Raw genomic sequence first — 11,892 nt, 5'->3', positions numbered from 1 at the left:
GGTGTCAGTAAGCAGGAAAGAGAAACTGTGGAAAAGGGGCCATCAGCTTCTAACTTGGCATATTTCTCTGGTAACTCATTTAATTAAACAGCCAAGTTTGTGGTCCACCTACTGGTTAATTCTGCAGCCAGCCATTTCTCATCTCAGTGCAGTTACTCACTCTATCAATAGCTGCTCCTTTCTCACTGCGGGCAGCAGAGGGTTCTGTGCAGGTTCAAAATTCATCTGTAATAAAAGTAGATCTAACATCATGACTTTCTAGTTCCCAATCCTAGTTAGGGCCACACAAAAATTGTCCAAATAACTCATCACAGCTTACACTAACTCACATAATGTTATCTCTCTGATTTTGAAAAACATGTACTCCAATTATTGAATGTGACCCGAAGCATTAACAAGGTCAAAAATGAAATCCCCCTTTTTCATTAAATACAAAGAAAGCAAAGACTAATAATCTCCAATCACAATTTGGTATGAAACAAGAATGTTTTTGCCTGGTGGGTGGCATGTCTTTTCTGGAAACCAACTGTATGAGCTAAGACCATGGTCCCCTAAGTGAGCTGTGATGACTGCTGTCTCTACTCTTGGACCACATTTCCCATGATCCTCTTCCTCCTGTTGTCCTGGGGAAAAGTGTGCTGATGAAAGGAGCCTGTGTGAGCCTGACAGGCAGAAGTGTTGGAGTAGTCATTATTCGTTACTTACTGAAGTGGTCAGCATGTGGCACCACAGTCCTCACCATGAGCTCCCTGTTGCCCTACCCTTTTGGAGCCTCTTGGTCAGTTCCAGCTTCTTCACTTGTGCCAGAGTCCAGGTTGGCGTCCTTGCAGTCTGTGGTGGGTCCTCCAGCCATAACTTCACAGGACATCACGTCACCAGTTCATTCCACAATGGGCTAAGCCCTAATTTCCATGTTAAATCTCTCATTCCCGTGATCCCTTTAGTGGCTCTGATGATAGCAGCTCCTAGACTTTGAATCTCATCCAATGGGATGATTCAGTGTCTTCCAGCAAAAGGTTGGTGCATTCTCTCTGTATCAATACGTATTTAGTGACCAGCACCAAAATCCACTTCTGGTATTTCATGGACACTCAGTTAACTGTGTCACTCAACCTCTGCCATAGCTAGGAGGGATGAAGGGACTAATCAGGCTCTGGGCAATGGAATGAGACTGGAAGGATGTGTGCTGTAGCCCACGCGTAGCTCATGTAGCTCCTTCATGAGCCCTTTCCTCTATCGGCTCATGCGGATGATTCACCAAGGTGAACCTGAGAAGCATGTGGCACCTGATGTTGAATGAACTTTAGTGTAAGTCATCTTTACTTAGGCCACAAACTCAGCTCAGATGAGGCATCAGCCAAATTGCAACAAACATGCTACCTCTTATGTGGCATTCCAGTTCCCATGGTCATGTATTCAAGCTGTGAATCTGATGGAAGTTTAGTTCCTATGAAACCAGATGTCTCAAAAGCTTGAAAAGATAATTCTCCAAACACTGACGCATTTTGGCTTTAACGTGTAGATAAAAGGATTAACCACAGAAAACCCAGTCATTCACATGCATACTGGAGTGTAGGTCTTAGGAAGCTTGACAAGGGCACGGTAAATGAGATCATGCCTTTGAGGTACATCACTTAAAAATACTGTGCAGTTTGGGTGAACTCTCTGTGGGACAATCTTTTTAGTATATACCTGAAAGATACTGGGTATCTTTGGGGTAGAAATACTCCCACATGGCTCTATCAAGGTTTGGGCAACCAACCACAGACAACATTTCAGAAAATCAAACATGATCCAAGCCTGCAACATAAAACTGACCTCATCTCCTAGGATTAGAGCAAGTTTGTTGAATTTCTTGAAATTTTCCCCATAACATTACCTCTGTCCTTTGACAGCATCTAAGGCCTGTGACTATGTTGCCTAGAGCTCGTAGTTGTACATAATTTTTTTTACACACATTAGAAATCATCAGCCAGGGACAGGAATTTTGGCAGAGCAAGGTTAAGCCTTCCCTTGGAATGCCCTCATCCCATCCTAGAGGACCAGTTTGAGTCCCAGTTACTCTGCTTCTGATCCAACTTCCTGCTGATGCACCTGGAAAGCAGCAGATGATGGCTCAAGTATCTGAATTCCACGTGGGAGACTTAAATGGAGTTATTAGCTCCTGGCTTCATCTTGGCCCAGTTATGGCTGTTGTGGCCCTTTGGAGGAGTGAGCCGGTGGATAGTAAGACCTCCCGCTCACTGTCTTGCTTTCTCTGTCACTCTGCCTCCCCAATAAATCTTTAAAAAATTATGTAAGCCTATGGTGGATCCTGCTCCTTGGTTCACCTCTTTTCCAGATTTTTCCACACAGGAACTATCCCTTTCCTGCTCCACATAATCTAGTTGTTACTGTCAACCAAGAGACTCAGTCCTCCCGTTCACTTAAAGGAGGGGGCTGTGTCTCCTGAGACAGTGAACATAGGATTCTCTTTTCCATGAAGCCAACTCTGGGAAAAAGCAGGACCAAGAAATTATTGAGGGAGAAATAGATTCCTAAGGACAGCTGCTGAGCAACACTATGCTCTAACGCTTGAAACCCCCACAACCTTGAATTTGGACGCACTAGATAACGCATCTTCTAAAATTCAATGCAACTAGTCTTATGAGTTGGAGTTTGCAGTTCTAATCAATGTCCCATCCCCTTGTCATACCTCAGGATGTCAATGGGAATATTTTCTCATTGAACTTTCTGCTAAGGTTTCCAATGAGTTCCTCTTACTCAATATACTTCCAGCACAGCCATCAGAATCTTTCTCCTTCAGTCTACGCTTTGAAGCCAGTCTCACTTGCAGGTTGTAAAACAAATAGAGAAATTGGACAACATCTCCCAGGTCACTTATGCTCATGTACTTGATCTGGAAGACGGAGTTTGGGGTCCTGAGGAGCCGAACCACTCCTTAATAAGTGAAACTTTCTTTTTGACTAACATTTCTACACTCAATCCAACCGTTGGGAACTCATCAGGAAAGCTCTATTCATCACAATCCCATATTATCTCATTCATTGCAAGATGTCTTTGGGGATCAATTCCACTTCATCTCAAATGATTGCTTGTTTTAGGAATATATATATATATGCTGGTGTCATTTCAAGAGTTCTAATATTCCAAGTTTCAACAAAACTGGCTGTTTCTCCCTACAACACATTTATCTTTGGGTCTATAAATCTATTCTGGGAAAAAAAAAGAGAGGTTGATAAAATATTATCTCTTGGGTCCATTCTAGCCAATTGCCTGGATTAGTACACACACAGCTTTATTGGGACACACTTATAGCCATTCACTTGCATTGTCTATGGCTGCTTTTGTGGTCGCTACAGAGACCATTTGGGCACAAAGCACCTGATTTTTACTATAAGGATTTTACAGAATGTTTGCTGATACTTTCTCTACCTCAGTGCCTCCTCATTTCGGTATCCATACAGTATCTTGGGGCACAAAGGGTCACATATATCCACCAAACTTTTGAGGCTTACTGTGGGGATAAGTCTATGCTAGACTACTCAGACACAGCATATACTGGAAATACATTTCTCTCATAGCCCAATCTTCTTCTGAAAGCACTGGGGGAGGACTGCCTGTTCTAAGCCTTGTTCAGTAACTCTTTTTTTAAAAAAAAGTTAATTAATTTATTTTTAAAGATTTATTTATTTTTATTACAAAGTCAGATATACAGAGAAGAGGAGAGACAGAGAGAAGATCTGCCATCCGATGATTCACTCCCCTAGTGACCGCAATGGCTGGGGCTGTGCTGATCCAAAGCCAGGAGCCAGGAACTCCCCCTAGGTCTCCCACACAGGTGCAGGGTCCCAAAGCTTTGGGTCATCCTCAACTGCTTTCCCAGGCCACAAGCAGGGAGCTGAATGGGAAGTGAAGCAGGGCCGCTGGGATTAGAACCAGTGCCCATAAGGGATCCTGGCACGTTCAAGGCAAGGACTTTAATCACTATGCTATCATGCTAGGCCCCATTGGTTCTTATTCTTGGATCTTTACATGCTGGCTCAGGTTGGAGTTACTTTTACTACCCATGAGTGGTGATGGTGGTGACCTGCCAGGAAGCATTTACAACTGTCTCTGCTCACCTGTTCACATGAGGCTGCTGAAGAGCACAAAGATACTTCCATCACTGGGGAAGCCAATCTGAACTATGGGTAGTTTGAAACTAATGAGAAGCAAATCAGTGGAGCGATTGTGTATCTCAGAATATGTGGACAGCGTCTGTTAAGAGTCGCCAGAACCAGGTACCCTTTCATCCCAATGGTCTTCTTAGGGCTCATGACACTAACTGGTACCCACAATTCTACTCTATTCCAGTCATACCAGCTGTGGAATCTTTATGTGTCCATCACATTTTGGGGTTCTATCAATATGTTCCTTCCTTTTTCCATGGGATTATGGCATATACTAATTCCAGGAGCTATTACACAAGTGACTGTTCACTGTTTACATTGGTATGGGAGACAAAGGCAGACCAAGAAACTTTCACGCCAATAGAAAGTTTATTGGAAAGTATAAAAATTCAAAAAACAAAACAACCAGATCTATCAAAAAAAAAAAAAAACCAGGTAGTAACTGCACACAGCCCTTCCAGTTTACATTAACTTTGAACACCACACATTATGGATCAGCCACTTAGTTGCACCTTTTTTTTTTAAAAGTCAACTTCAGGATAGAGATATTTGAGTCACACAATAAGCTAGCAATCACAGTGAAGCTATTTCAATACTCAAATAAAACACTGACTTTGTTTGATAAAAGAGCAGAGACAACTTTCTAGTTGGCATAGTTTTAGGCAATGGATTAAAAAAACTCCAGGTTGTAGTGAGTTAAAAAATATTGCCGGTCATTTATTTGCTATCTTGAGTAGGGAGAGAAAGAAGAAAAACTATTAAAAACCCTGTAGCTTTGGTGTTCTATTTAAAGATATATACATGTTTTAAAAAATTTTATTTAAAAAAATCAAATCTGTAATAGAAATGTCTCCTGTGTTAGTTTCTAAAAACAACATGAACAGGCTCCCCTTATCTACTAAAACCATTTGTTTTTCCTAAGATGCCTGGAAGCAGAAAACTGGGTGAGATTAACTCACTGCACAATTAATTAAAATTAGAATCCTTTCCCTCTAAACCACTTCCAGAGCACCAGAAAGAAGCTGGGGCCCATCAAAGCGGGTGAAAGGTTCAGCCAGACTCGCCCTGGCTGACATCAAAGTTCTTTGTTTATTGGATTACTTAGAAAATAACTAGAGTGCTATTTAAAAATATAAGACACTAGCGCCAGGTTCCTTTCCTTTCAGCATAAAACACAAAACACAGCAAAAATGCCACGTGGCCAGCTTTCCTGGAGCACACTTTGGATCTGGTTCAAAAAGGAAAATTCTCCAGGACGAGGTCACTGAAGGCCACTTCCCAACCACTACTCTGCCGGGCTTTGCTGTGATGAGCATCCAACAGGTTGCTCTGAGTGGGTGGTGACAGCTGCCTGAAGTGGCTCCACCTGTTCCAGTTATGTCCCTCACTGGGCCGTGTGGCTTCTTGCCAAATAGTGCCTACCTTTTCAGCCATTATTCCCGAGAGGGCGGGCCCCATGGCTGCTGGCTGGGTGCAGAGAAAGAGGAACACTAGTGTGAACCAAGGGAGCAAAGCGTCCTCTTTGTGCGGCCTTCAAGACCTTGACAAAGAGTGACCTCAAAGTGCTACAGCACACAAGTTAGTTGGGGTGCCTTGTTACCATGGGGCCAGGGCCAGCTGGGCAGAGGTGTGATCTCTTTGTTTGGCCCTCACCAAAGGGAAAATAATAAAAAAACAAACAAATAAGAGATTGCTTTTCTATACACATATAAATAGTCCCTTAACTAGAAGGGAAAAAAAAAAACCAAACACACTGTTTCAAATGCATTTCTAAAAGATTAAAAAAAAAAAATCCAAATGGGAAATCTTGGCTCCAAAATGACTGTTGCCCGTGTGTCTCAGGAGAAACGACTGGGATGTTAGGAGAGGCCTGACCCTAACTCTAAGTCCAACCCTAACCCTGACTTGGGGTGTTGGTGCTGGGGCCTTGGGAAGAGGGGTGCGTGCGGTACAGGGAGCTCACATAGGACCACTGCTCACAGCTCAAGGTGTGTTAGAAACTGGCGTCCTTAAGTCCAGATGCATGTTAACGGGACGTAAGGAACCTAATGTAGAACAGCAAGCACAGGCTGTGTGTGCTTTCCAGGCAGGGCACAGATGGCCAGATTAGACTTTTGGCCCACTGAAGTCAGGGCTTCTCCCAGGGTCTGCAGGGGTTAGCTGGGAGAGTGGCAGTCCACAGCCTAGGAGGGAGTGCGGGGATGTTAGGCATCTGAGCACTTGGATAAACTCATGGCAGGCTTTCCTGGCCTGTTCTGGGAGGCAACTCTCAACACAAGTGTTCTTGGGAAAATTTCTGCAGCTGGGATCTCTGGAAGATGGATGGCTTCAGAATCCCCATCACAAAACCCAAACGATGCTGCAGATGGCTGAAGGCTGCTGTGTTTATGGAACGTCTTCTTTGGTCACTGCCAGTGCTGGATTGGGAGCAATGTGCACTCAGGTGGGACGCAGGTTTTCATACGCAGCTGCACTCTTTTCAGGGTTCATCAGGGTGTGCTGCCTGCAGGCTCCTGTGGCCCACATCCCAGAATGTGGCTATAAGGTAGCAGTCCAGACGAGCATCTGGGCCAGGGTGTTCTGCCTCTCTGAACACCTGACTTAGCACAGACACACAGCTTTCTCAAAGGCTATGTCCTTAAAGACCACTGCATCCTGCTGTCCACAGATACGCACGCAGTTCTTCCGCAGAGGAAGCCCAACAGTAACAGATGATGGGAAGAAGAGTGGCCTCATTGCAAAGAGGCACAACACATAGTATCAACCGAAAGGCCAGCAAAATGCCAGTCACTCTCCTAAGACCGTCCCTGAAATTTGGGGGTGAGAAGGGGAGGGGAATGGAAAGAGAGCTGACACTCCAAACTGCAGCTCGCCACACCCGCAGGGTGCTTAGAGAGCTTCCTATGAACGAATAGGATGGCAACAAGTCAGAGCAGATGAACCCATATGAACTTTGGAATAACTGGATCTTACACTTCTTCAGTGCCCTGGCTGGGCATAGAGTCCCTGGGCTGGGTGGGGTCCTCCGGAGGGTCAGGCTGCCCCGGGCTGTGGCCAGTGTCATCCACACTCAGGAGGCTGCTGGCTGCCTGGGAGCTGGCACTGTCAGCGCTCCCGGATCGTGAGCGGTAAGGTGGCAGGTCGGCTTGGTTCAGAGACTCGGTGTCAGAAGAGTAGGGTGGTGGAGGGAGGTCATACCAGGCAGGTCTGTGGTGGAGAAAACATGAAGGGGTGTTAAGGGAAAGGAGAGAACTCTTTAAAGCCCAGACAAGACAAGTAATGAGCACCCAACACCACTCCAACTTGATTCTGAGCTGCTGTTTCAAGCAAGGAATGAGATGTCTCAAGTACAAGGGCAATTCAAGGACCAGGAAAGCCAGTGGTTTGAAAGGAGACAAAAGGAGCATGAAAGGTCAGCCTGCTGGGGCTGGTTCACATCCACTGGGCGGTGCTAGGACCACATCCTCTGGGCCGGCCAGTGATGAGGCCGACAGGTGATGCCACAAGCGTGGCTGGGTGATCTCAATCAACCACTTTGCTCCATCAGCTCACAGCCCCGTGGCCAGCTGGATAGCCTGATGTTTTGACTGGGTTTTCACAGAACCACACAGTTGGGGTTTCCTGTGTGGACTTGGGCAGGTGAGAGGTTGTCTTCCCAATCTCTTGTTCTCTGCACAGAAAAGGATAAGGATCCCTTGGTTAAAACACAAAATCATAACCATTTTATTATTTTACCTGCTCTGACTAAAGGTTTACTGGCAGCCAGGTGTCATGCAATTTGTGACATGACACCTGAATCCAGACTTAGGGAAAGCAAAGACCTGGAAGGGCAGCCCCAAGCCAGGAAGTTCCAAAACGCATTTTTATTTTGGATACCTTGGAGGTCACCAAGCAAGGGCAGAGCATGGCTGAATGGGTGGGATTCAGGCCCACCAACTGCTTCAACTGTAAAACCTTTGCTTCAGGCTTCATATGCTGGGGCTTCCTGTGTAATTCCAATGGTGATGAGGGTTCTACTGCTTGAAAAAAATGCCTAGGTGTGCTGTATTTCATCCCTTTCCTTTCATAGGGGAAAGGAAGTCAAGGAACCTAATGATTCATTCAACAAATGACTCCAACCTCTCACACATCCTGGGCACTCAGAGGAGCAGCCCAGATCCAGGCAGTGCCTGCAGGTGTATCAGAAGGGCAGTCCCGGGAAGCAACAAGTGGGCCCAGATGTGGCCTGTAAATGCTCAGACAGGGAATTTAAACCCCAAAGTCTCAGTTTCCTCATCCATGGAATTGAGTCAAGTGTATATATACTCAGCGAGTTATTCAGAGATTCAATGAGAGGATACCCAGGCTGTGTTTCAAAGGGAACTCAGCACAGCTAACAGACTGCTACTGCCTGCCGCAGCAAGACCTAGGAACCCAGGTGTCTGTGCATGTCCCTCTCTCCCAATCTCTCCCAATCTCTCCCCGACACCACGCACCTTTGGTCCAGAAGGGCCTCGGAGTAGGAAGGTGGGGAGCCTACTTCTGAGGCATTCTGCTCAGCCTGGCTGGCCACATACTGGATGCCATTGTTGACGTTGTAGGTCACATTGCAGTGGTGAGGGTGGTCCAGGACGACCAGGCGGGACAACAGCACAGGGTGCTGCAGGCGGTGAACTGGAAGTGTCATGAGGTTGTTTCGTTTCCGCTGGTGGTGCAAGACCAGGGCTAGCAGGGCCACAACCAGCACGAAGATGACGGAGCTGCCAATGATGGCGTAGGTGATGCTGGGGTAGTACACGAGCTGGTTCTCCGAAGTCACAAACACCTGCCCGCTGCCTGGTTCTGAGAAAATCCAGAGAGGACAGCAAAGGGAACTGTTAGCAATTTGGTTCACCAGTGCCATTCAAAATCAGCAAAGGCTCTTCATAGTACTATTCACTACAGCCGAGAAGCAAGAACCATCAGCAGGTGCATGGGCAAACAAAATGCAGTACAGCCATACAACAGAATTGTATTGATCCATGGGAAGTCACAAATAAAGCTGAGCTAACATAAATAACACCTTCAGATGAATAATTCAGTGTCACAAAGTGGCATACGTTCATTCAAATTGTGTAATTATCAACAATATCTTCAGAATTTTCTACTGTTTCCAAATGCTAGTTTTTACCATACCCATTCCTAGTGTTCTCCTTAGCAATTTCTCTAGATTGATAGAAGAAACTGGGAGAGCCCTCTTTGGGAGGAGGGATAGACTTTCATACAGAAAACACATGTGTCCATAGGTTTTTAAAAGGCTCACTTTGGGGCAGCTACTTGAGAATACAGGCGGGAGCCCTTTAAAAGGGGTGGCCAGAGCAGTTCTCATGGCGTGACATGATCTCACACGCCTGGAGGTAGGATCTCCCCAGACCTGCCCCCTCTGGCCTGTGAGAAGCAGAGATCATAGCTGTTGGAGAAATTATGATGTTGCATAATGCACTGGTGCCTCGGTTCATTTTTGCTGTGTGTAAAATGTCATCTTGTATTAATTCATTAACTAGGCCCACTTTCCTTAAGGGCTTAATGAGCCTGCTGGCCAAATTACTAATATCAGAGTTGCCTGAGACCTACGTTCCAAGTGTATAATCCATGGATAATGAATTTCCCATTTATTCTGGCTGTCCCTCAAGCTAATGCCCTCATGCTCTGCTGTCAAACATCTTGAATTCCTGTCCTGTCTCTGCACTTGAACTGCATTAATTCCAGGCACCCCAGGGACCACCTAGACACCACTGTATTTTCAGAAGGGCTGGGGGCTCCCACAGGCACACATGCAGGAGCAGGCTGTATGTTGCTCAGTGTTGGCGATGCTCTCAGCCTCGGTGTCAGCACACCTTCACATCATTGTCATGACAGCTGTCTGGCAGGTGGCAGCAAGTGTCAGCAGGAGGAGAGTTTCTTACTAATTTCACCCAGAAGTGCCATCCAGACTGACTAAGAAATTCAAAACAGCTGAACCGTGGGCTGTGCCACTCCTGCACTGCTGCGGTACTCCTTCCTCCAGTTGTGAGTTAAACATTGTTCAGGATATTATTTCTTCCCCAGAAACAAAATTTGGTGTCACATTTTGCTGACCACATCTTGGGGAAATAGTTATCTGCGTGCATGGCATATATTTGAAGATAGCTAATGGGAGAGGCAGCAGAGTTCATAGTGTAAGTTAAAATTAGCTCACGTGCCTTTTACATTTTAAAAACAGATTTATTTTTTTATGAAAGGCATATTTACAAATAGAGGGAGAGACACAGAGATTTTATATACACTGATTCACTCCTCAAATGGCCACAATTGCCAGAGCTGAGTTGAACTGATCCAAACTCAGGAGCCAGAAGCTTCCTCCAGCCTCCCATAGAGTTACAGGGTCCCAAGGATTTGAGCCATCCTCTGCTGATTTCCCAGGCCATTAGCAGGGATGCTAATACTTATAGCTGGAGGATTGGTTTTCATTGTGGTGGCCCCACCTTTTTTTATTTTTAAAGTTTGAGAGGTATAGAGAAATGCAGATACACACACAGCAACATTTGCTGATGCACTCTCCCAAATGCCCGAAATGGCCAGGTTTGGGTCAGGTGTGTAGCCTGGAGTCAGGAATGCTTCCCAGGACTCCCATGTGAGTGGCTGCAACCCAGTTAGCTCAATGATCACTATTTCCTCCCCGGGTCTGCATTAGCAGAAAACCGAATTCACAGGCCAGAGCTATGTATTCAATCCAAGCTTTTTCTATGAGACAGGGACCTCTGTTTGTTTGTTTGTTTTAACGATTTATTCATGTGCTTGAAAGACAGAGCTGGAGAGGGAGGGAGGGAGAGGGAGAAAGTGCACCTTCCATCTGCTGGTCCACTTCCCAAATGGCTGAAATAGCCGGAGTTTCTTTGGGATCTCCCACATAGACGCAGGGACCCAACCACTGGGACTATCTACTGCCTTCCAAGGCCATCAGGTAGGGAGCTGGACTGGGAGCAGCTGGGACTCAAATTGGCACCCATATGGGATGCTGGCACCATAGACAGCAGCTTAGCCTACTGCACTGTGGCATTGGCTCTGAGACAGGAACTTCTTAACCTCTAGGCCAAACACCCATCCCTGTGGGTATTTTTTGAAACAGTATTTCTTTTGTTAATCTAATAAATACAGAATGGGGAATAATTTTTTAAAATACAAGTATTGGCAGAAACAATGTAACAGCAAAATATATCAGGAACAATATAAATGTCTATCATTTCAACCTGGTTAAATAATGGTGCAATTATAGAATATCAAATCTCTTTTAAAAATTAATGCAGCTCTTCATATAATGATTTAGAGCAATCTGAAAGATACACATAGTGACAAAGTCAAGTTCCATAGAGAATGGGTATGGTTTGGATACGGATTGAGTGTGGCCTCCAAAGCTTCACATATGGAAATTTAATCCCTGCTGTGGGGACTAGGAGGGTGGAGCCCTAACCTGTTTATGACGTGTAGATGTGGGGCCTCGGGAAGGTGACCAGGATTGGTCGGGGTCATCAGGGTACAGCTCCTTCTGACTGCATCCTAGTGGTTTAGTAAGGATGGAGACCAGAGGCTACACCCACACCACACACAGGCTCCCAATTTTCCTGCCATGTGAGGCCCTATATCCTGTGGGGACTCTGCCAACAAGAGAGCTAGTTGTAGCCACTTAACTGTGAACCCCACAACCGTGAGCTAAAGCAATCTC

General features: G+C 45.6%; 1 protein-coding gene across 2 annotated transcripts in view; it reads right to left on the bottom strand.

Moving 5' to 3' along the window:
- Positions 1-5,099: 5,099 nt before the first annotated feature.
- Positions 5,100-11,892, bottom strand: part of LDLRAD3 (low density lipoprotein receptor class A domain containing 3) — a 243,042-nt gene continuing 236,249 nt past the window's right edge. For both annotated transcript variants that reach the window (XM_040980112.1, XM_040980113.1), the window contains 2 exons: positions 8,648-8,993; positions 5,100-7,379 (listed from right to left, as the gene is read on the bottom strand). In XM_040980112.1, coding sequence (XP_040836046.1) covers positions 7,142-7,379; positions 8,648-8,993 — 584 coding nt within the window. In that variant the 3' untranslated portion in view covers positions 5,100-7,141. The remainder of the gene's footprint in view (positions 7,380-8,647; positions 8,994-11,892) is intronic.

Source organism: Ochotona curzoniae, unplaced genomic scaffold (assembly GCF_017591425.1).
Source record: "Ochotona curzoniae isolate NIBS_2020 unplaced genomic scaffold, NIBS_Ocur_1.0 contig_3432, whole genome shotgun sequence".
NCBI lineage: Eukaryota > Metazoa > Chordata > Mammalia > Lagomorpha > Ochotonidae > Ochotona > Ochotona curzoniae.
The sequence above is the reverse complement of the archived record's forward strand: the minus strand, read 5'-3'. Positions and strand labels throughout refer to the sequence as shown.